The sequence below is a fragment of the Bos taurus genome, chromosome 19 (genome assembly GCF_002263795.3).
Source record: "Bos taurus isolate L1 Dominette 01449 registration number 42190680 breed Hereford chromosome 19, ARS-UCD2.0, whole genome shotgun sequence".
NCBI classification, from domain to species: Eukaryota; Metazoa; Chordata; class Mammalia; order Artiodactyla; family Bovidae; genus Bos; species Bos taurus.
In genome coordinates, this window is record NC_037346.1 from 41,674,934 (window position 1) to 41,695,481 (window position 20,548).

Genomic DNA, 20,548 nt, shown 5'->3' on the forward strand with positions numbered 1-20,548 from the left:
ATATATCTTCAAAGGACCAACTCCAGGCCCCGGCCCTCATTTCCAGTCCAGGGCTGCCGGGCCTGACCCTGGGCTGCCAATGACCTTGTCCCCTATGCCCCTGCCTTCTCCAGCCCAGAGACAGGCCACAGTTCTGGGGCAGAGGCTTTTAATGAGAGCATCCTTTGTGAGAAGAGGAAGCCTGGCCCCTTAAGGAGGAAATGTGTGGGTGACAGAAGCTGCATGGATCCTGGCAATGGTATAAATCCAGGGAGGAAGGAAAAACAGCCTCTGAGTCTCATTCATGAGCATCATCTTCCTCCCAAGGGAAGAAAAAAATTAGAGGAGAGAACAAACTCAGCACAGGGACATCATTTCAGCTGGACACTACTGAGGAAGAAAGAGGTGAGAACCGTACTCTTGGGAAAGGAGGTCAATGTCATGAGTACCTCTGTGAGCAGAAGCTCAATTTAGACCTTCTCTGGATCCTCCCCTTTCTTTCTCACTGCTCCACATACAGAGAGGTCGATTACTGTTTGTTGAAGAGGCTGAAACAGGTTCTGCTCTCACTTTCTGCAAAAGCTGGACAGGCAGTGGGGTGGTTTACTTTGGGACCTCAGAGACCAGAGGCAGAATGAATCAGCTTTCTCAGGAAATGACACTGCAGCACTGGGATGAGTGGAGCCAGGAGAACAGAAGCAGGTGTCTCTGATTCTAGAAGTCCTTGAGCACTTCCCAAGAAAGCAACCTAAGGAGAGACCAGTGGTTTTTAGGCCCGAGTGCAAAACTCGTGGGCTCACACACTGTGTTTAATGTGTGTGTTATGCAGTCACTTTTTATTCATGCACCTTCTCAATATAATATTGAAGTAAAAGTATTTGTCTTATTTTTCATGTATTTCTAGAAGAGTTGGTGAAGGGGCAGGGAAGGGAAAATGCCACCCAGCGCTATTCCCTGAAATATATTGCTTAAGAAAAGTCAAGATAGAGACGTATCTCCCAGTGTGACTTGGGAAAGTCACTCTACCTCTCTGGGCTTCAGTTCCCTCCAGAAAATTGAAAGGGTTAGATTAAATCATCCCTCAGTTTAATTTTTTGCAACAACCATAAATTCTAGGTCAAGAAGACAGAAGGAAGGGTGATATAAATACCAACTACATGGAATGAGACACATCAGACCAGGCTTCAAAATCATCACCAGTGCTTATGGAATGTGTGCAAGTACCGGGTACTGTGCTGGGTGTTTGGCATTAAATTGTCCATCTGATCCTCACCCCCAGGGTTTCCGTGGTGGCCCACTGGTTAATAGTTCACCTTCCAATGTGGAGACACATCCATGGTCAATCCTGGTTCAATCCCTGGTCAGAGAGCTAAGATCCCACATGCTTTGCAGCCAAAAAACCAAAAACTGTAAATATAGTTTGTAAAAGATGCTAACATAAAACAGAAGCAATATTGTAATAAATTCAATAGAGACTTTAAAAATGGTCCACATCAAAAAAATCCTTTTAAAAGTCCTCATTCTCAAAATATAAGATATACCCTGAAGATATTGCAGGTTTAGTCTCAGACCACAGCAATCAACAGGTCACAGGTTAATGATGCAGTTTCTTGAGTTCATCCCAGACCAGCTGAATCAGAAATTCTGAGAATGGGACCCAGTCATCCATGTTTAACAATCCTCCAGGTGGTTTTGAGAACCACTGAGTGATTGGAACATAAATATCTCTAATTTTTTAAAGTATAATTTCCATTTTATTGTTTTTTCAGAGAACAGTATTTCTTCAGTCTTTTAGGGCTTAGCTTAGCTCCACAGGTCTAAATGGGAGTGGAGGTGCTTGGTCCTTCCAGGTTTCGCAAGAAATGATGCCTGACTACCCTGGTGTGAATGGCGCAACTCACAATGTAATGAAATTCCACATCTAGCTTGGGAAGTGCAAAGGTGTCAAAAATGCTCACTTCAGAAATGTCCTTGCTGGTACCATGTTTGGAGCTTCCCAAGTGGCGCTAAAGAACCCACCTGCCAATGCAGAAGACATAAGAGATGTGGGTTCGATCCCTGGGTTGGGAAGATTCCCTGGAGGAGGACATGGCAACCCACTCCTGTATTCTTGCCTGGAGAATCCCATGGACAGAGGAGCCTGGCGGGCTAGAGTCCATCGGGTCGCAGAGTCGGACACAACTAAAGCGACTTAGCAGGTACACACAGCACAAGGTGAACTCTACTGGGTACTCTTAAGGGCTGGGGGAGTCTCAGGATCACCTCAGTCAGCATCTTTCATCAAACTGTTCTCCACCTCTGGCACTGTCACAAGTGATGTCTCTTGACATCACTGAAGTTCCTTAGTGGTGCTCTTCACATCTTTTGAAGAGTATGTGGCTATCTGGGAACAACTTTTCTTCCTTTATGTCTCAAGGAGTTTAGCCTTCCTCCTTCTCCATTTCCAACTGGGATTGGCAGAGCTTGCAATTTGCCTGGTCTGTTGAAGAAGGACATTCTGGGCACAAATGAGTCTTTGGTCCAAGAGACTGAGAGCTCCCACTTCCATGTGGAAATTCCTTGGGACCCAAAGGCATCATGTACCTCATCAGAGGTCAAGAGAACTCCAGAGCATGATGAGTCTCTTAGGAAGAAGACTCTCTGAACTGTGGGAGGAAGCACAATGGCAGGCTCACTCCCCCATCTCCTGATTTGGATGAGCTGTGGGGTTTGGTTTGGTTTTTTGTTTATTGATTTATTTGGCTATTCCAGATATTAGTTGTGGCACTCAGGATCTCTGATCTTTGTTGCAGCATGCAGGATGTGGGATCTAGATCCCTGACCAGGGATCGAACCCAGACTCCCTGCATTGGAAGCACAGAGTCTTAGCCACTGGACCACCAGGGAAGTCCCTAGGCTGTGGGGTTTTAGAAGAGATGCTGAACTGGAAGGGTTGTGTGAGGGATTGAAGATAACGCATTTCTAAAAGCATGGGACTTTGGTGTGAGATTCCATACTGCTGCTCTTATGGCCACAGGCATGAGGCCAATGAAGTGGCCTAAAATGCTTTACATTATACTGATCTCAGTGTTAACCATCTTCCCCTGGAACCCCAAGTCGACCATGTATACTAAGGGGGTAGGAGGGGCTTGTAACACATGTCACCACAGTAGAACCTTGGAAAGACAATGTTAGTCGCTCAGTCCTGCCCGACTCTTTGGGATCCCATGGACTGCAGCCCACCATGCTCCTCTATCCATGGGATTTTCCAGGCAAGAATACTGGAGTGTTTTGCCATTTCCTTTTCTGGGGGATCTTCCTGACCCAGGGATCAAACCCAGGTCTCCTGAACTACAGGCAGACTCTTTTCCGACTGAGCTACCAGAGAAGCCCTTGGAGAAGAATCTTAAACAGGAAAACTGAGCTAAACATCCCACTGTAGACTGCTAACACCCCAAAAGAGGGACATAGGGATCCTGTCATCCCCAGGGTCATACATGGCCAACCTCCCCCACTCATCTGCCTAAGAGCCACCCCTCTTCACCCAAACCAACAGAGACCCAAGCCAACAATATCAGACCAGAGCTGGTTAGGCATAGAGAACCAGAGCAAACGTGCTTTATTGTTGTACAATAGAAGCCCTTTGCTGCATTTCAGATACCACTGAAATAGCACCCAGTAGGAAAACCTGACCCAGGAGGCAGCCTGAGAACAGAGGCGCTGGCCCCCATCAAAATGATGAGGAGCTGAGGCCTTCGAGGTCTTATTGCCACTAAGGCTTCCGACCCTAGTGGCAGGCTTTGAGAAAGATAAAGTATGTAATTGTCTGGGCCTAGGCTAGGCACAAAGTTACAGGGGATTGGGCTTTAGGGTTACAGTTGAATTGAGGCCAAGTCCAAGCCCTGGATACAATGGCCTTGGCTTTCTGGACTAGTCACACTCAGAACCGGCTTCCCGGGCAGGGCACACAGATGGGGCGGGGGCTACAGGTGGTACGGGCCATGCCAGGCCCACAGGAGGCCGCAGGAAGACAGGGGAGGCAAGACTTAGAGGGCGAGTGGTCCGGGGCACACGGGTTACAAGGGAGCCTAGGAGGAAAAAAGAAAGTCATATCACTATGATTTTCCAACTGCTGTTTTTCAATCACTGGGAGCCCCTTAAAAATCCCTCAAGTCCTGGGGCTCAGGGATTTTGCACATGAGCCACCTGTTCTCCTTGATGGCCCTGCAATTAACCTTTCTCTGCTCCTGACTCTGATGTTTTGCCTTGAACTTGCATTCAATCACACTTGTCAAAGAAAGAAGCAATTAGAATGCATCATGTAGTTCAGCTATGAAAAATACAATGATGTCATAATGATGAAAACTCTAAATATTGATTTAACAAAAATGAAATACATAATAATAAATTATATTCAAGAATTAATTTAATAATTTTTTTCAAATTAATGAATGAAGAAGAAAAATAGTCTTCTAATCCTGCCCCCTCATTTTACCAGTGAGGAAGAGGCCCAGAGAGTAAAGGAAATTGCCTGGGTCGAAGGATAACTATATAATAAGACCTAAACCAAAACCCAGGGCCACTGAATTCAAATACCAGCTCTTCCCAGGCCACCACGCTGTGTCTCCAGGGCTTCATAGACCAGAGAGCATGCAGGGTACTCACTTGCAGTCCTCGCTGTCCAGCAGCCCCCGGTACGTGTTGATCTCACACTCCAGCCGGGCCCGCACGTCCAGCAGCACCTGGTACTCCTGGTTCTGCCGCTCCAGGTCACAGCGGATCTCTGCCAGCTGCGACTCCACGTTGCCGATCAGGCCCTGCATCTGGGCCAGCTGGGAGCTGTAGCGGGCCTCTGTCTCTGCCAGGGTGGATTCCAAAGCATCTCTCTGTGAGGGCAAGGATTGTGTAGGAAGGAAGAATCACTTCAAGCCTGGATGAGCCACAATCAGATATCTCATCTGAGATGAGTCAGTTAGCCCTTTAGCTTCCTGATCTAGAGAGGAGCTCCCCTGTTAATATTTCTGAGTCACTGATAATTACTCAGAATGAATCTGTTCTCACAAATACAGGAGATGCTGCCAGGACAGGCCGAGTGCTACTAGTTACCTGTCTTTTACCCCCTGGGACCTTGGTGAACGGGAGTTGGGCCCTCCTTCCTCTTCTCTGCACAGAAAATCCCTGACACTCAATAACTCGACCCTCTGGAACCTGCCCACGTGGTCAGAGCATGGCGACTGGGGTGGGCAGGCCCCTGCACTGCTAGGCTTGGTCCAGCCACTGCCCCAAGCCAGCCTCGGGCTCACCATGCTGTGCTGGGCCTGCAGCTCAATCTCCAGGGCATTGACCGTGCGTCTCAGCTCAATGATCTCCGCCTGGTAGGACTGCAGCTGCTCCGAGCTGGACACCACCTGCTGGTTTAGTTCCTCAGTCTGAAACACACACACACGGGACCCAGTCAGAAATACCGGGGACTCGGCTTCAGAAGTCGACAGAAGCCACTTAGAATCATGAGCCAAGGACTGTCCAGATCACCCCGTCCACCCCATTCATCTCACCCTTGAGATCACTGTCACCTTCAGGACAGCAATATGCCCAAGGTGCACAGTGAAGTTGAAACAGGGCTGGGACTCAAACTCAGGTTTTTGATTCAGAGCCTCAAGGTCACTTCTGTGACCTACCATGGGTCTCTATTGCACTGACAGTTTCCAGGTACCCACCTGGGTGTTAAACCAGTCCTCAGCCTCCCGGCGGTTATTTTCCACCAGGGTCTCATACTGGCACCTCATCTCATTCAGAACACGGTTCAGGTCAACGGGTGGGGCAGCGTCCACCTCGACGTTGAGTCGATCACCCAGCTGGCAGCGCAGGGAGTTCACTTCCTGTAGCACAGACCAGGGTCAGCACTAACTTTCCCAGGTGGATGCCTCCCCCATGCCTACCTGCTCCCCATGTTCACTTGCTCCCCGTGCTCACCTACCCCCCAACCTCACCTTCTCTCCCAGTTTCACCTGCTCCTCATGCTCACCTGCCCCCCATGCTCTTCTGTTCTCCATGCTTACCTGTCCCCCAGCCTCACCTTCTCCCCCAGCTTCACCTGTTCCCCATGCCTACCCTGGCTCCCCATGCTCACCTGCCCCCATGCTCACCTCCTCATGATTCTTCTTGAGGCAGAGCAGCTCCTCCTTCAGGGACTCCACCTGGGCCTCCAGGTCGGCCTTGCACAGGGTCAGATCATCCAGGATCCTACGTAGGCCATTCATGTCTGACTCCACCAGCTGCCGCATGGATACCTCGGTCTCGTACCTGGTAGGTACATAACAGGATGCCTGAAGCTGTTTTTTCCTTCTATTATCTATGTCGGATCCCACCCCAGACTGGCCTGGTGCTGTGTGTCCTGCCTTATGTCTCAGTGATTCAGGGCAACCCAAAACCTGAGTCTGGACGCCACCCATGTCCAGCTGTACCAACCCCAACCAAAGGGCAAATGGGACAGCTCACTTTGTCCTGAAGTCATCTGCAGCCAGCTTGGCATTGTCAATCTGCACCACCAGCCTGGCGTTCTCAGACTTGGTGCACAGGGTCTGGGGAAATAAAGAAGTGACTTCAGGGAAAGAAAAGGCATTCTGCTGGCAGGAGCTCCCCATTCTGCTGCCCTGCTCAGCTGGCATGGGCTGTCTTTGGAGGGAGAGGGTCACCCATCCCTGGGCTCTTGGCAGCTGAGGCTCCATGAAACTTATGGGCGTGCTGTAGGGATCACAGCGGGAAACCCTAAGGTCCCTAGCAACACAGGGCATCTCAGACCTGTAACCTGGGTTAGAGACAGGGACACGCTGCAGGGAAGACCTGACACAGCGGCTTCTTCCTGTCTTCCTGTCTCCCAGGACTGGAGGGGTCTCTCAGTAGGTCATTAGCAAGAACATACTCTATGATTCCCTGGACACAAATGCTCCCTTCCAGGAGTTGGCTAGGACTTTCTGGGGATGCGGGCTGGGCAAGAAGGAAACTTATGAAAGGCTCTCCCAGAGTTAGTTATAGGAAACCTGGTCTGCACCAAACACTTCAAGCCCAATCCCCTTACCTTAGAAAAGAAAGAAAAAAATAAATTCAAACCCAGAGCTTGTGGTATGACATTAAAGGTCTCACAATCAGTTAGTTCATAGAGTTTGTACTCAGACTCAGACTCCACTAACCACCCCCTGGATCAGTCAGTTAACCAGCCTGAGCCTCAGTGTTCTCATCTGTAAAATGGCCAAATGATACCTCCTTGGAAGGAGCGAAGGAGGCCACAGCTGTGACCAAGCTTTGTGACCTCTGAAGTGTCCCATGGGAACAGAGGTACCAGGCTGGTGCTGGTGGCCCCAGACTCTGTCTCAGACCCCCTCACCTTCTTCTGGAGCTCCTCGATGGTCTGGAAGTAAGACTGGTAGTCGGGGCACAGGTAGGGCACCTGTTGCTCACACCACTCGTGGATGCGGCTCTCCAGCTCCGCGTTCTCCCGCTCCAGCTGCCGCACCTTCTCCAGGTAGCTGGCCAGCCGGTCGTTTAGGAACTGCATGGTCTCCTTCTCATTGCCTGTAAGAATGCCCTCACCAAACCAGCCCCCGGCCATGCCGTAGCTGGTAGCAAAGCCTCCAGAGGGGAGGCAGAGAGCAGGCAGGCAGCTGGCGGCCCTGCAGCTGCTCTTGCCCAGCCCGACTGAACAGGCAGAGAAACTCCGAGGCCCCCGGGAGAAGCTGGGGAGCTTGCAAGAGCTGCTGGAGAATATTGTGGACACGCGAGCCGAGCCCCCACCAGCCCCTCCCGGGACCTTGAGAGACCCCGACGAGAAGCTGGCCTTGAGGCATTTGGAAGCCATGACTTGGACAGCACACGTGATGGAGCTTCGAGCCCGGAAACCCCCTGACACAGAGAAGCAGCTTCTTATGCCCGGGTTTATATCTCCACCCCAATGGGCGTTGTTCTTTACAAAGTGTTTTCTCCTTGTTAAAGTTAATACCACTTTCCATCAGAACCCCTCATTAACCTCATGTTTAGCTTCCCATGAACATTTCCCGGCCTCATAAAAAAAAACCAGCCCTGTTGGACTGGGGGCTATGTCAAGACTCATCTCCAGCTCCCCATGTCCCCCGGAGGACCAAGTCTTCATCTGTTCTTCAAAGAAGCCTGTCATCAGCGTCCAGAGGTGTGGGAGTCCAGCCGCTCTCTCAACTTTCTCCAGCAGCGTCTCCTTTGATGAGCCCTAGGGCATACAGGAGGTCTCAGGCTGGCTCCTGGGAGATGGACGAGCAAGCCTGATGGTTGTAGAAAGATGGGGACCTGGTGCCTAAGGAGACACAGAAGGCTCTAGAATGGGCTGAGAAATATGACTCTGGTGACCAACTCTCCCAGTTTCTCCAGGATTGTTCTGGTTTCTGTGATAAAGTCCCATGTCCCAGGAACCCCTTAATCCTGGGGAAAATGGGACACTTGGTCACCCCAGATACAGCAGAGCCTTGAGAAACACATCCCTGCTCCCTTTCTTGTCAGGAAATCTCCTCCAGTTGTGTAGCCTCAGCGCTAGCCCAAACCACTAAAGGTCGGCTAACTGAGCACCTGCCCATGGTGACCCCTCCCATGTGTAGGAAGGTATGCCTCTCCAGGCCCTGGGTAAATAATGGAGAAGGCTTCTCTTCTGGTTGCCTGGGGACAGGGGAGCGGTCCTGTTCACAGCCCCCTCAGAAGCGCATAGAGCTTGACTTTATCTCTGCTATAGTTGTCTGTTTCCCTGATAACTCAGTTGGTAAAGAATCTGCCTGTGATGCAGGAGACCCCAGTTCAATTCCTGGGTTGAGAAGATCCCCTGGAGAAGGGGTAGGCTACCCACTCTAGTATTCTTGGGCTTACCTGGTGGCTCAGCTGGTAAAGAATCTGCCTGCAATGCAGGAGACCTGGGCTCAATCCCTGGGTTGGGACGATCCCCTGGGGAAGGGAAAGGCTACTCAGTCCAGTATTCTGGCCTAGAGAATTCCATAAGCTGTATAGTCCATGGAGTCGCAAAGGGTCGGACACAACTGAGCGACTTGCACTTCATTTCATTTCATAGTCTGGACTGATGCTGACAGCTTGACAAGAGTGGGCTACTTTTCAGCAGATCCGATCTGCAAGCAAGGGAGACCCATAAGAGGGACCAGGAACTGAGTCAGTTTGGGAGTATCAGGAAGAGCTCTGTAGGACTTGCCTTCTGGGTGGCCCTGCCATCTTGGTTCCTGCTCACTCTTCTTATTATTGTTTAGTCACTCAGTCATGTTCAACTCTTTTTGCAACCCCACCTACTATAGTCCACCAGGCTCCTCTGTCCATGGGGATTTCCCAAGCAAGAACACTAGAGTGAATTGCCGTTACCCTCTCCAGGGGATCTTCCCAACCCAGGGATCAAACCAGCATCTCTTGTATTGCCAGGTGGATTCTTTACCACTGAGCCACGTGAAAAGCCGACTCACTCTTCTGCTGCTGCTGCTGCTGCGTCACTTCAATTCAGGAGAGCGACCATCAGCCAAGTGCTGCATTAGTCCTCACATTGCCTTGTGAGCCCTGGTGTATCATCTTCATCTCAAAGCTGTGAAAACCAAGACCCAGAGTTAATTAGAGCTCACCCAAAGGCCTCCAGCTACAAAGCCAAGCTGCCAATCTGAGTCCAGCTGAGCCCTCTCCACTACACTGCCCGCCTGCACCTCTGCTCTAGAACCAGCTATTGGACATGGTCGGGCTCATGCAGAATGGAAAGGACAGAAAGGAGTGGCCTTCATTGGATGGTCAGCAGCCTCTGTTGTCCCAGGAGAAGCAGCACAGCATTGAGGTTATGTGTAAATCCTGTGAGTTCAGATCCCGGCCCCACCACGTCCCCAATCGCGTGCCTTCACTTCTCTGCACCTCTCTGTTTCCTTCCCTGTGAAATGGGAGGAGGATAATATACCCACTTCCTAGGGCTGCTGTCAGGACTACATGAGTTTAAAGAACTAGAACAGTCCCTGCGCATAGTAGGTTCTGTGACAGCAGCTGCTATGACTGCCAGTCCCCACGTGGGTGCAGTCTTGTCCCCAGACCAGTGATGCTAAGCTCATGTCATGGGGGAGTATGGACAGGTTCTGAGGACACAGGCCACCATCCCATGGGCCAGGTGTGTGTGTTTGGGGCCCTCAGGTGTAGAGCTCCCATGAGTCACTGTGCCCTTCCCATACCCAGGGGCCTGGTGTGACCAGCACCCGCCCGGCACAACCCCAGGATCCCATTGGCTGCCTCAGCCTCTCCTGCTTGGAAATCCATGCTCCAGTGCAAAGGATACAGCTGAGCTGGAAGCCTGGCTGCACCTCCTTGGGTGTTTGCCTTTCCCACCCATGGGGGTATAAGGCCCCACCCAAGCCCTCCTAAGCCCCAACCTCCTGAGGACGTGATCTGGCTCAGCGAGGGCTACCCTGGAGCCACAGGACCCAGAGAAGCTACAGCCGCCAAGGCCTGGGAAGCCTCAGGCTGTTTACACAGCTTAAGGGCCACATGGCTTCCCAGGCAGGGCCCCACAACTGTGCTGCCTGGAAAGGGTTCCTTTGCCCAGCCAGCCCTGTTATTAATGAGGCTAAAGGGACCAGCCATTGTTCACCAAACTCTCTTTGCTCAACCTCTCAACAGCCTCATGAGATGGCGTCACCAATATCCCCCTTTAGCAGTGGAGTAAACTGAGGCTTGGAATGTTCCAGGAGCCAACCTGAGGTCCCACAGCTGGTGAGCATTCGTACAGGCATTCCAGGGGCATCTTTCCTTTAAGCCCCCCACACACCCTGAAACACAGGAAGACACTGACTTCCAGGGCAGGGGTTGCTTGCCAACATTAATACAGTCTTCTTCCCAGGGAGACTGAAGCCCAAGCCTTCTGGCTCCAGATGGAGGCCCACCCCATTGCCACTGGGGACCCAGCCCCAGCCTGACCTTCCCCCTAGAGCCCACCCCTTACCCCAGCCCCACAGTGCCTCCCGGCTCTGATCACCCAAGGCAGTGGCCAGTGGTTGACCCACTAGCCTTCCATTCACTTGTTGCTGTTCAGTCGCTAAGTCATGTCCAACTCTTTGTGACCCCATGGACTACAGCATGCCAGCCTTCCCTATCCTTCACTGTCTCCCAGAGCTTGCTCAAACTCATGTCCATTGAGTCACTTAGGACATCCAGCCATCTCACCCTCTGTTGCCCCCTTTTCCTCTTGCCCTCACTCTTTCTCAGCATCAGGGTCTTTCCCAATGAGTCAGCTCTTCGCATCAGGGGGCCAAAGTATTGGAGCTTCAGTTTCAGAATCAGAATCAGTCCTTCCAATGAATATCCAGGGTTAATATCCTTTAGGATTGACTGGTTTGATCTCCTTGCTGTCCAAGAGATTCTCAAGAGTCCTCTCCAGAACCACTTTCAGCTCTCAGCCTTCTTTATGGTCTGACTCTCACACGGGTACATGACTACTGGAAAACCATAGCTTTAACTATACAGACCTTTGTCAGCACAGTGATGTCTCTGCTTTTTAATACACTGTCTAGGTTTGTCGTTGCTTTTCTTCCAAGGAGCAAACGTCTTTTAATTTTATGGCTTCAGTCACTGTCTGAAGTGATTTTGGAGCCCAAGAAAATAAAACCTGTCACTGTTTCCACTTTCATTGATATCTTCTAGTTGTTTCATGTCCCAACCCTTTCTGCCTAGGGAGACCATAAGCACTTGGAGGCCAAGGCTGACCTCGCACTTCTCATGAAACCTCCACAGTGTCAAGCACTGGGCTTCCAGATGTTTCATAGCAAATGAATGGATGGGTGCTTTCTGTTTGGTGAATTGTGCTAAATAAGGAAGCAAAGAAAGAATTTTTTTTTTTTTGACAGATAAGGAACACAGAAAGGGAGAGAAAGAAGAAGAAAGAAGAGAAAAAGTGAGTAGAGAACAGGGAGTGAAAGATACTTCCAGAGTCACCCTTACTATCCCTACTCTGACAGATGGGGAAACTGAGGCTCAGGATGGTGAGAGATCAAGCATTCCTGTGGAGGTGCTGCACCTGCCCAGAGTGACCAGCCCTTCAGCAAAGAGCAAAGTGTTCTCTTGGCCAAAAGCCAGAGGGAGGCAGGCCCATAAGCCAACCCGGTGCCAAAGGTGTGGCTAAGAATTCTTGATCGGTGTTTTTAGATAATTTTATAAAACATATCAGTAATATTTGTGTAAGGAAAAGTGTTTTTACACTGTTCACCCAGCAACCCCTTCTCTTCCATCTTGTTATGTGATGTCTTGGGCTGCAATATTTTTGTTTTGTTTTGATTTGATTGGAGTATAATTGCTTTACTAGGTTGTGTGAATTTCTGCCATACAGCAAAGTGAATCAGCCGCACATACACATACATCCCCTTTTCCTTGGATTTCTTTCCCATTTGGTGGTTTAGACCCTAAGTCATATGCAACTTTTGCGACCCCATGGACTGCAGCCTGCCAGGCTCCTCTGTCTATTGGATTCTCCAGGCAAGAATACTGGAGTGGGTTGCCATTTTAGGTCACCATGGAGTAGAGTTCACTGTGCTATGCAATCAGTTCTCACTGTGTATGTGTCAGTAGCTCAGTCGTGTCCAACTCTGTGACCCCATGGACTGTAGCCCACCAGGCTCCTCTGTCCAAGGGACTCTCCAGGCAAGAGCACTGGAGTGGGTTGCTATTTCCTTCTCCATCAGTTCTCATTAATCTATTATTCACATAGTGGTGTATGTATGCCAATCCCAATCTCCCAATCCATCCTATCTCCCCTTCCCTCTTTGACATCCATATGCTTGTCCTCTACATCCATGACTTTATTTCTGCTTTGCAGATAAGTTCATCTGTACTGTTTTTCTATATTTCGCATATATGCATGAATATACAATATTTGTATTTCTTTTTCTGACTTACTTTATCCTGTATGACTGTCTCTAGGTCCATCTACACCTTTGCAAATGGCCCAACTTCATTCCTTTTTATGGCTGAGTAGTATTCCATTGTATATATGTACCACATCTTCTTTATTCATTCCTCCGTCAATGTACATTTAGGCTGCTTCCATGTCCTGGCTGTGGAAATAGTGTGGCAATGAACGTTGGGGTGCATGTATCTTTTGAGCAGCAATATTTTTAAAGCTATGAAATTTTCTGATCTATTTCCATTTTTATTAGCATTCTTTTTAATACAACAAAATAATTACTTAGAACCTCATTAGCAAGAGCTAATGATTCTTTAGCAAGTACCCTAATAACTTTCTCTACAGGACTTTTGCACCCTGCTCAGCTGGAGTCCGTGCTGTCCCCAGCACATACCACGAAGACATTTGGCCATGTCCTCAAATGCCCTTTTCCCTCCTTCCTGCTACTGCTGCCCATCCTTCAAGGTTCCTTATCAATTCTGAATCTCTTCTAAAGACTTCCCTGGACTCCCCAGCTCTTAATGACCTCTCTGCTCCTAAGAACCTGAAAACCAGCCCCTCAGCCACACCTGCCATCTCTGAAGCTGTGTGGCAGTGCATGGGTGGTATCTTCACAGCAAGAACATTAGTAACTAGCAAACAGTGCCCATTAACCACTGTTTGATCCAGCTGCTTCTCCCACGCCAGCTTACCTGACATAAACTCCTGTAGTAGCATCTTCCATGAACAGGGTGCTCAGTACTTATCTGTCGATAGATTAATTGATCTGAGTACATGTGAATGAGAAAGCCAGCCAGATGTCATAGCTAGAAAGTGCAAACAAGATCAGATGCCTTGAAATGAAGTTTTATATTCACTCTTGAGAAATTTGGTCAAATGTAAGACTTTCTGTCATCTCTCCATTGATGGAAAACACTTGAGAAGGGATCCTGAGTCTGCCACTTGCTGTGTGAATACCCACTCCAAACAGCATGGAACTTTAGTGTGAACGGCTGGAGAGGTACACCGGACTCAGTAATGGGTGTGCATGTGAGGTTGAGAGCAGGGGTTCCTTAACCAACACAGATGCTCTGAACAATTTGATAAAATGTTAGACAAAGCTACATAAGTAAAGCACCCCTGACATGCAGGCCATCTGAATGCATGTGATGAGGCTGTGAAAATACAAACTGCAGAGTTTGCATAAACAGGGCACACACTGTGTGGTTCGAGGAGTTGACAGCATGATTATTCATCAGGTCACAAGCCTGCACAGTCTGTCTACTGCTTCCATGCAGGAGCCAGGCAGCTGGAGCCCTGGCAGGAATGGAGGTTCAGCCCACTCCCATCTCCTGCTATTTCTATGAAGCAGCACACAAGGGTGTGGTGCACTCTCTGAGCATGCCCGGCTACCCACCTCTCATCACCTGAGCCCTGGGCAGAGTTGGGGTCTGAAGCTGAGCCCATTGGGTTCGCTGTCCAGCTCTGAGGGTGCTGCTGGCCGGCAGTGTTGGCCCCATCGACGTCCCACCGTGTAATCAAGCAAAGAGCCTGAGCCCACACCGTAGGGTTTCCCAGCCCCAACTCTCAGCCTGGGAAACTCTCTTCGTTTAACACCAGCACTTGGAGCTACCACTTCCCAGGCGCTGTCCACACATTGGAGTCTCCCACAGCTCCTTTACAAAGATGCGGGACCAGAGAGGTCACGTGACATGGCTAGGGCTCACAACCAGGCTCCGTGCCAGCTGCTCCAGTTCTCCTGAGAACATCTTCACCCAAAGTCCAGGAGATAATTGAAGCACCTGTGGCTTGTCCAGCAGGTCAAAGATGGATGTTTAGCAACTAATGCCTGGCGACATGGGCTTCCCTGGTGGCTCAGATGGTGAAGAATCTGCCTGCAAGGGAGACCTGGGTTTGATCTGGGTGGGGAAGATCCCCTGGAGGAGGGCATGGCAACCCACTCCAGTATTCTTGCGTGGAGAATCCCCGTGGACAGGGGAGATTGGTTGGCTACAGTCCATGCGGTCACAAAGAGTCGGACACGACTAAGAGGCTACGCACACCTGGTGACAGAGAGCAGGACCAGTTTTTTCCTGTGGATCTTGGGTTCAAGCAAGAGCCCAGAGGCAGAGAAGAGAGGGAAGGAGGTCAGGTGGGGGGTGAGGAAGGGAGGAGACAGAGACGGACAACTGGTGGGCTGGGAGGAGCACCTGATTAGACTCAGAATAGCTAAGCAATGGCCTGGTCCCTGCCACTCACTGCTGTGTGACCTGGGGCAAGTCACTGCCTTCTCTGGGCTTATGTTCTCAAAGGAAGAAGGAGTCACAGGGACAAAGGAGGCATGGGGCTCTCAGACTGCTCCAGGTTGTACTTTTCTGATCAGAGGGCCATCCAGAGTCTGGCACTGTTAGACCTGATGCCCATACGAGCACGGTTCAGCCAGCGGAATCCAGGGCTCTTTGACCTCTGCTCCAAGTGTAGTCTGGCTGTCCTCCGCCCTGCTCTGCGTCTTACCACCCACTCTTCCCCACTTTACTTCAGCCCTGTTTCTAGTGTTAGGGACTTGGATTCTCCCAGCCCTCTCACCTGCATCTCCCAGCTCACCCGACTCCCCTCTGTCACTGGCTGACCCAGGCTGTCTGCTTGAAGTTTGCCCCTCTGGGTGGCACCCCCCAAACTATCCCCAGTGTCAGGCCTGGGGGTAGCCAGCAGGGTGACAGCAGGAGCTGAACAAGGGAGGATAAGCTGAAGGGAAGAGAAAACCACCAGACCGGGCAGGGCTAGTGAGGACAGCTGGGTGCCTTGGCCTCTTCTGGGGTCCCCTCAGGTGGTCCTCATGGGCAGGCCCAACCCTGTAGGTTATGGCCAGCAGCCATCTGGACTGGGTCAGTGTCTGTTCTCGGGGACCAAGGTCCCAGGTATCCCTGTTATGAAATATTTTGGATCACCCTGTCACTTCTTACCACTCAGAGCCAGAAGAAACAGACCCAAAACCAAAATCCACACTTTTGCAACAAGCTTCAATCAAACACCCCACTAACTAACCACAGAGAATAGACAGAGGCGAGATTTCTATGCCAAGAGAACACACTTTATTGGGTAAATTTCCAGGGAAGCTTAGTTTTACACGGCGTAAAAGAAGTCAAAGCCAGAAACACAATCTAAGAAGTTTTTTGGTAGAAAAATCTGCTGAGCGGGGAGTCCCTCTAGGGAAGGAGAAGTGGGGGTCATTTAGAGCCGGGACCCACAGGGGTGTTCTCCATCCTGTGGGCCAGGGCCTGCCCAGTTACAGCGGCTGCACGTGCTCCCTGGAAGAAATGATCTTCCCATCTCTGATCTCCTCTGTGATGGTGCGGATCTGGGTGCTGAGCTGGGGGGCCGGGGCACAGGGACCGGTTGAGACGTAAGGAACTCTAACAGCAGGCTTGCATTCCGTGGCACAAGGATGGGCAGGCAGCCTGAGGAAATGAGATCATGTCAAGGCCTGTTTGGCATTGGCCGTTGAACTGACTGGCATGTCAAACATACATGAGGGTCAGGTGAGCTGGGTGGGAGACCACGACAAATGGCGCAGATGGTGCCTCTCTGAAATCCCTTGAGGGCTGCATAGACAAAGATCAGAAACTCCCAGCCAGAACCAATGGATGGAGAAGTACGGTGAGTGGGGCCAGCTTGTCCCCCTGCAAATGCTTAAAGCCCAGGGCCAGAAGGAATGTCTCTCCAGAGGCTGTGATAAAGCCCCCCCTTCATCTGCACAATAACCACTTCAGGACTGATGCCCTCACCGCGGTACTCAGCATTGGGTCCAGGTGAGCCTTTTCCCCAAGTCTGGACCCCCGGGACCCATGGCCACTCACTTGCAGTCTTCTCCCTCGAGCAGGCGGCGGTAGGTGGCGATCTCTGACTCCAGCCGGGCCTTGACATCCAGCAGCACCTGGTACTCCTGGTTCTGCCGCTCCAGGTCGCAGCGAATCTCAGCCAGCTGAGCCTCCACATTGCCAATCAGGCCCTGCATCTGGGCCAGCTGGGAGCTGTAGCGGGCCTCAGTCTCTGCCAGGGTGGATTCTAGGGAATTCCGCTGTAAAGGGAAAGAAGAAGCACTGCCAATAGGAGGGAATTGCCCCTAGAGACCCACAGCCCTGGGTATCTCCATACCACTAGTGATCACCACCTGTGATAAGCGAGGCTGGTGGATTGGGGCACCTGCCACGAGCAGGGCCAGCCCCTCAGGCAGGGGCCACTCACCATGCTGTGCTGAGCCTGCAGCTCGATCTCCAGGGCATTGACGTTGCGTCTCAGCTCGATGATCTCTGTCTGGCAGCACTGCAGCTGCTCCGAACTGGACACCACCTGCTGGTTCAACTCCTCGGTCTGAAAAGCGTGAGAGGACCCAGAGCAGGGTCAGAGCAAGTGAAGCCACTGTCAAGGGTGACCCCACCCCACAAGCTTGTCCAGGGCTGGCCTGGCCTACCTGGGTGTTGAACCAGGCCTCCACATCTCTGCGGTTATTCTCCACTAGGGTCTCATACTGGCATCTCATCTCATCCAGGATCTTGTTGAGGTCCACCGGGGGAGCAGCATCCACCTCCACATTCAGCCGGTCCCCAAGCTGGCATCGGAGTGTATTGACTTCCTGCAGAGAGCAGGCAAGATGGCATAAGGTTGTCACAAGGATGTTGGATACGAGTTTGACTGACCTGGGTAAAAAGCCTCCTTCGGTTGTCAGCTGTGTGACATTAAACAGGATGCTTAACTTCTCTGGGCTTCAGCCTCCTCATGCACCCTGACCTGCCTCCTTGGAGAATTTGGAAGATGATGCAAATACCAGGTAAGTAGAATCATTATCAGGCACTACCCTCCAAATGGAGATTTAGTATCATGCCCAGGAGTGTGGGATCCATATGACCTTAGACAAGTGACTTAACCTTTCTGTGCCTCAGTTTCCTCGTCTATAAAATGGAGCTTGTAATAGTATTTACCTCCCGGAATTATTGTGAAGATGACATGAAACAAGAATGAAATACAAAGTGCTTTGTAGAGTTCTTGGCACACTGTGGGCCATCAGTAAATGTCAGCTGGGGTTACTGTGGAAGTGGTCGTCACCGTTGTTACACCCAAGGGTCAGCAGTGGCTCCCTGCTGGGTGGGAATAATTAGGAGGCTATGTGAGACCAGCCTCACCTCCTCATGGTTCTTCTTGAGACATATCAGCTCCTCCTTCAGAGACTCCACCTGCATCTCCAGGTCAGCCTTGCACAGGGTCAGCTCGTCCAGGATCCGGCGCAGGCCATTGGTGTCGGCCTCCACCAGCTGCCGCATGCCCAGCTCCGTCTCATACCTGCACACACAGAGCCCTGCTGAGTCTGCGGCAAGGCAGCCACTCACAGGCAGGGCCCGCCACCTTGTCCAGCTGCTTGGGGTTAGCATCGCTGTGGTTCTCTCCCTTGACCCAGAAAGGATCTAGAACTGTGCCACACTTCCCACTTACAGCTGCATCTGGCCTCACTCTCACTCTACCAGCTCCCAGAGGCAGAGGACAGAGGCAAGGGAGCAGCACAGAACTGCCTTCCCAGATCAGGCCACTCACTTGGTCCGGAAGTCGTCGGCAGCCAGCTTGGCGTTGTCAATTTGCAGGACCAGCCTGGCATTGTCAGCCTTGGTCAGCAGGATCTGGGGAACCAGGGCCATCCTGTGAGCTGGGGAAGGCCCAGCAGTGGGGGGGCAGGTGGGAGGGGACAGCCCAGCTTTCAGAGGCCATACTTCTAAGTACCTTTGGCATCTCCAGCCCTGAGCTCCGAGCCTAGATATAGAGGGAGTGTCAGTCCTGGAAAGTCATTAGAAAAGACCCTGATGCTGGGAAAGATTGAGAACAGGAGGAGAAGGGGACGACAGAGGATGAGATGGTTGGATATGGTTGGATGGCATCACCAATTCAATGGACATGAGTTTGAGCAAATTCCAGGAGATAGTGAAGGCCAGGGAATCCAGGTGTGCTATAGTCCATGGGGTTGCAAAGAGTTGGACATGACTTAACGAATGACCAGCAACAACAGTCCCAGGAGGGGCATCACAGTGGCCATCAGCCCTGACACCTGCAGCCCCAAAGGCACAGTGGGTCACACCAAGGTGAGCAGAGAGAACCAGGCCAACCTGGATTCAGATTCCACATCCAACACTGACAGACTATGGTATCTTGAGAAAGTGCCCGAACCTCCCTAAAATTAAACTTCCACATCTGTTAGATGGAACCAATAATGTCCATGTCTCCAAGATGAGAAATACACAAACAAAAGGAAGGGAAGGCATTAGGCGCAGAGCTTGTGCCCAGTAAGGACATGGTGTGTGTGATTGCTCTTCCTATAGCTGAGACTGTCTGGAAAGGAGGGGAGTTTACAAACAGAGAGAGGTCTGGGTCCCCCAAGAAACCAAACCCCTAGAGAGAAAAGCTGGCCCTAATAGGAGAGAGAATCCTCTGAGAGCTACAGCCTCATCTGCAGTGGGATGAGACAGACCGCTCCCAGGGTCTGAGTGGCTGGGCTGGGGTGGGGCCAGGCCCCAGGTACCTTCTGCTGGAGCTCCTCAATGGTCTTGAAGTAGCACTGGTAGTCGGGGCAGATGTACGGGGCCTGAGACTCGTACCACTCGCGGATGCGGCTCTCCAGCTCCGCATTCTCCCGCTCCAGCTGCCGCACCTTCTCCAGGTAGCTAGCCAGGCGATCGTTCAGGAACTGCATGGTCTCCTTCTCGTTGCCATTGAAGGAGCCCTCGCAGAACCAGCCCCCGGCCCCGGCAAAGCCAGAGGAATGGAACCCAGAGGACAGGAAGGAACCAGGCAAGCAGCTCCCAAGGCTGGAGAGGCCCAGCCTGACAGAGGAGGCTGACCCAGCAAGGCTGGGCCCCCTGCAGGAGCCCACGGAGCGGACACAGGACACCCGAGAGATGCCGCTGGTTGCACCACAGTGGCCCCTGATGGACCCAGAGGAGAAGATCGGGGAGCAGAACTGGGAAGCCATGATGCTAGCAGAGAAGGTTGCAGCTTAGCAAGAAGCTCAGGTTCTGGCTCTCATGGCCTCTCTGAGGCATTTATATACACTGTCTGTGGGGTGTTGCCATCTTACACTTGGGAAAGCCCATTCCTATTCCAGGAGAATCTCATTAGAATGTGATTTTTGCTACCCATCCAAAATCCCTTACCTTGTAAAAATTAAAAAGAATGTAGAATTTCATTTGCTAAGTCAGGACTCTCAGCTGTTGTCATTTCCTGGTAGAATATGAATTTTATTGCCTCTTCAAAGTCCTTGCACCATATCCCATAAATTGGGAGTGGCCTCACGGATGACATTTGGTATCTGCCCTCTCTGTGAGCCTTCTTCCAGGTGCCCAGGCTGCTCACTTGTCACCTCTGACCACTACCCCTACCCCTCATATCTGCTCACCTCAGGGATGCTAAGAAGGGAGCAAAGGGAAGTAAAATTCACAGAACACCTATCATGTGCCAGGCTTATAGTCATTTCATGGACACCTCACAACAGTCCTGGGAGATGGCCAGTATCATCTCCGTTTTACCAGTGTGGAAACTGAGGCTCAAAATGGTTGAAAGGAAGGAAGGAAGAAAAAAGGAAAGAAAGAGAAAGCTTGCTTGAGATGAACAGGTAGTGAGTACAAAGGATCTGAA

General features: G+C 51.1%; 2 protein-coding genes across 2 annotated transcripts; both read right to left on the reverse strand.

Moving 5' to 3' along the window:
- Positions 1 to 3,544: 3,544 nt before the first annotated feature.
- Positions 3,545 to 7,841, reverse strand: KRT35 (keratin 35). Its single transcript, NM_001076073.1, has 7 exons — positions 7,343 to 7,841; positions 6,457 to 6,539; positions 6,105 to 6,261; positions 5,676 to 5,837; positions 5,262 to 5,387; positions 4,624 to 4,844; positions 3,545 to 4,046 (listed from the first exon to the last, which is right to left on the reverse strand). Exons 1-7 carry the CDS (start codon positions 7,811 to 7,813, stop codon positions 3,899 to 3,901), a joined length of 1,368 nt encoding a protein of 455 aa, NP_001069541.1. The 5' UTR covers positions 7,814 to 7,841; the 3' UTR covers positions 3,545 to 3,898.
- Positions 7,842 to 15,944: 8,103 nt separating this feature from the next.
- Positions 15,945 to 19,934, reverse strand: KRT36 (keratin 36). Its single transcript, NM_001192525.2, has 7 exons — positions 19,437 to 19,934; positions 18,461 to 18,543; positions 18,055 to 18,211; positions 17,346 to 17,507; positions 17,120 to 17,245; positions 16,732 to 16,952; positions 15,945 to 16,332 (listed from the first exon to the last, which is right to left on the reverse strand). The coding sequence occupies exons 1-7, from the start codon at positions 19,884 to 19,886 to the stop codon at positions 16,161 to 16,163; spliced, it is 1,371 nt and encodes a 456-aa protein (NP_001179454.2). The 5' UTR covers positions 19,887 to 19,934; the 3' UTR covers positions 15,945 to 16,160.
- Between the last annotated feature and the right edge of the window lie 614 nt (positions 19,935 to 20,548).